General features: G+C 67.6%; 1 protein-coding gene across 1 annotated transcript; it reads right to left on the reverse strand.

The window, feature by feature from the left end:
* Positions 1 to 918: 918 nt before the first annotated feature.
* Positions 919 to 3,029, reverse strand: ASCL2 (achaete-scute family bHLH transcription factor 2). Its single transcript, XM_001917459.5, has 2 exons — positions 2,126 to 3,029; positions 919 to 1,535 (listed from the first exon to the last, which is right to left on the reverse strand). The coding sequence occupies exon 1, from the start codon at positions 2,721 to 2,723 to the stop codon at positions 2,142 to 2,144; it is 582 nt and encodes a 193-aa protein (XP_001917494.2). The 5' UTR covers positions 2,724 to 3,029; the 3' UTR covers positions 919 to 1,535; positions 2,126 to 2,141.
* Positions 3,030 to 3,585: the final 556 nt, after the last annotated feature.

Here is a 3,585-nt window from a genome sequence, read left to right on the forward strand (position 1 = left end):
CTTCTGTCCCTTGGACCAGGCAGGTTGGCTCAGCTCTGCAGCCTCAAGCCAGAGCCGTCCTGCTGACCCCGGCCGGCCAAGTCGCAGCTCCATCAGACCCACCGACCCTGGCGCCACGGTCCCCCAGGAGACATCTGCTCTCTGCCAACACCGGCTGCTCCGCCTCCCAGGGTTTCAACGGCTTTGACCCAACCACTCCCTGTGGAAGGAAGGGGTGCCTCCAGCACCCTAAAGCAGCCTGGGGGATCCCTGTCAGCCCCACCCCGCCCCTGCAATAAAAGCACTTGGGCACAGTGAGACTTCAAAGCCGCCGAGGCCCGGGTCAAAGGTGGAGCTGAGTGATCTCCCCGAGGCGGCCCTCTGGGCTGGAGGAGTCTGGGGGTGCTTCCTTGTTCCTCTCAAGGGCGGTTCTCACAGTGCCTGCTGTCACCCCCATTTGAAGGTTGAACAACTTGCCAGGTCACCCAGCTGGTGGCGGGCAGTGGAGATCTGAACCCAGGCAGGCTGGACCCCGAGACAGACGGTGGGCTGGTGTCCCCAGGACAGATGGCCTGGGGTCTGGCCCCACCCTGGGCACTTGCCCCAGACCCCCATACCGGTCAGCAGCCTCTGGCCTCAGCTTCCCAGCTACAAAGTAGCCCGGACCTCCCACCAGTCTGCCACCACCTGCTGGAAATCCCCAGCCCCACAAGGTGCCTATGAATCGCTTTGGCATAGTGGCCACCAGGCTGGCCTCCCAGACGTCACATCTTTCTGCCCACCTACAGAGGAGGGGGCTGCGTCCAGGGAGAAGTGCCCACAGGGGGCCAGGCTTGCCAGGTTCAGAGTCTGGGCTGCCACCCTGCCATCCATGCCCTGCCCCAACCCGGGAAATGGGGAGCCCGAGGGTATGGAGAGGGCACCCCAACACCACTGATACACTGGTGTGTATATATATACACTGATTTATTTATAAAGTCCACCTTCCCCAAAACAGGTTTCCCGCCCCGGGTCTCTCGCGAGCCCAGAGGGCTGCCCTGCATCAACCCAGCGCTGAGGGTACGCCCGCCAGGAACCCTGCCCCTCAGGTCCTGCGGGGTCCGATCTTGACCAGGTTAGAAAATTCCAGGTAGTGGGGGTGGAGCGGGGGTAGATAACCTTTATTGTGTCCCAAGTCTAAAGATTCTTTGTACAAAAATAAGTCTTCCTATTGCCAGTGTCCCTGGACAGTTCAAGTGAATGTGTAAAAAATGGATTCTCCGTGACGCCCTCACAAAATCCTCTGCCCGTCAGAAAATCCTCCAAGTGTCGGTGCCCAGCCCCCTTCCACGTGGAAAGCCCGGAGGCGGGAGGGACGGTCGGAACCGCGCGAGGTCAGGCCGGGACCGTTTCCACAGCGGCACCTGGTCAGGCTGGACGGCCGAGGGGGCGTCGGCGGGGTCCCCGGCTCGGTGGCGGCTTGGCCCGCCGGGACGGCGGGGACAGAGGCACGGGCGGGTCCACCGTGCTGGCTCCCAGGTGGTGAGCACGCCTGCCGCTCAGCGTCCAGGGCGCGGCTGCAAGGAGGGAAGGGGGACAGGAACGCGCGTTAGTGCGGGAGCTGGCCCTGCCCCCACCTCCCACAAGCGAAGTCGGCACTTTCGTTTGCTTGGTCGATGTTGGAGCTTGAGTCTGTGGGTGCCTCGGCTTCGCTCTGCAGCCCGCGCCGGGGCGGGGGGCGGGGCCGGCTCAGCGAGCCACTGTGAGTCAGGGCTCGGCACCCGCCGACTCATTTCTGCCACCCAGGCCGGGAGCACGATTTGCAATGCAAAGTCACCCCGCCTCCAAGCACGCCGATCTGCCTAGGTATCCGCAAGCCCTCGGGGCCTCACCCGCCCGAGGGCACCCCCCACCCCCCCAGCCCCGCTCCCCTTTCGGCGGCGGAGCAGCGAGAGGAAGTGTTGCAATCCAGACAAACACACGCTGGTCTCGCACAGGCTTGAAAAAGTTTGGGGAAAATGAAAAGTGAGCGAAATCGAAGCCATAGCCTGGCCCTGAGCTCAGCTCCACTGGCTCTCGGGGGCGCGAGCCGTGGGGCCTGTCCACTTCACCCTGCCTGGCCGCCCTTGCCTCCGACCCTCCCTCTTCTTCGCCGCCCGGTGGTTACCTCGTCAGGCGGGCGCTCAGTAGCCCCCTAACCAGCTGGAGAAGTCAAGCAGCTCGCGCTCCTCGGGGCTCAGCGCACCCTCACAGCCGCTCTCGTCCGACGAGTAGGCGGAGCGCGGGGATCCGGGCTCCGAGCTGCCCCCGCGGCCCGGGGACGATGAGGCGCAGGAGGGCGAGGCGGCGGCGGCGGGGGTCCCGCGCGGCCCTCGAGGTGCTGGGGGCCGCGCAGCTGGCGCCAGCAGCCCCCCAGCCAACGCGGCGCGCACCGCATCGTGCTCGGCCAGCAGGCGCTGCAGCGCGCGGATGTATTCCACGGCCGAGCGCAGTGTCTCCACCTTGCTCAGCTTCTTGCTGGCGCCGCCGTGCGGCACGTGCTGCCGCAGGGCCTGGAACCCCAAGTTCACCAGCTTCACGCGGTTGCGCTCGCGCTCGTTGCGCCGCGCCACAGCCGCAGCGCCACCCCCGGTCTCCGCCGCGCCTGGCCGCCGCCGCCGGCTACAGCGCAGCAGCTCTGGGGACACAGGTCGCCGCCGAGTGGCGCAGCCGCCCGAGACGCCAGGCGCGGGGGGCGCGGGCCGGGGCAGCGCGCCGCTGTCCATCGCTCCGGCATTCACTCGCTCGGCAATTCCTCCGAGCTCCGGCTTGCCGCAGGAAAATGCGGGCAGAGGGACGGAGATCGGTGGGTCAACGGTCGAGCCCCAAGGGGGCCTCTGGCACTGCGCCGCAGAGAGACTCCCCAGAGTACGCGTCCCAGGTTGTCTGGGGCCCCGGGACAGCAAGGCACTGGAGGCCGAGAAGTGGCGGGCTGTGCGCGCGGGGGAGCGTGGGGCGCTCGTGTCCCGCGCGTGCTGTCGGACGCTCCCCAAGTCTTCCCGGTGCGACTCAGGCGGCTCGTTTTTAAATGTATAGATAACCCTCCTCCGCGCCGCCGCCGCCTCCTTTCTCACGCCCTCCTTCCCTCGCCTCGCCCTCCCGCCACGCTTTGCCCTCCCCCTTGTGCACACAACCTGCAAAGACCAAGCTGTGAGCGCGCCCCCCACCCCGTCCCCCGGGCACAGTCCGCAGGTCCCCGGTGGGCCCCCCACTTCCAGCAGGTGCTCAGTGCGCCTCCCAAGACGCAGTATGCAAGTCCCGAGTGCGCCCTCCACCCCAAACTGCTGTCCCAAGGTCCCCGGTGCAAGCTCCACTCCGCCCCCCCCCATCTCTGGGCGCTGTCAGCAGGTCCCCGGTGCGACCCCCGTCGCCCGAGCGCAGTCCACAGGTCCCGGGAGCAATCGTCGGTACCCCCACCCTACCCCCGTGCACAGCCCGCAAGTCCCCGGGGCACCCAGTCGTTCGCACGCGCAGCGCGCGCCTTGGGGGAAGGGCGTGGCCCCGGCGACGGCACAGGTGTCCGGTAGGCGCGCGAGACCCCCGGGGGCAGCACGCGCCCTGCCACCCGCACCCGCGCCCGGCCCCCCT

The sequence above is a fragment of the Equus caballus genome, chromosome 12, assembly GCF_041296265.1.
Source record: "Equus caballus isolate H_3958 breed thoroughbred chromosome 12, TB-T2T, whole genome shotgun sequence".
In the NCBI taxonomy this organism is placed as follows: Eukaryota; Metazoa; Chordata; class Mammalia; order Perissodactyla; family Equidae; genus Equus; species Equus caballus.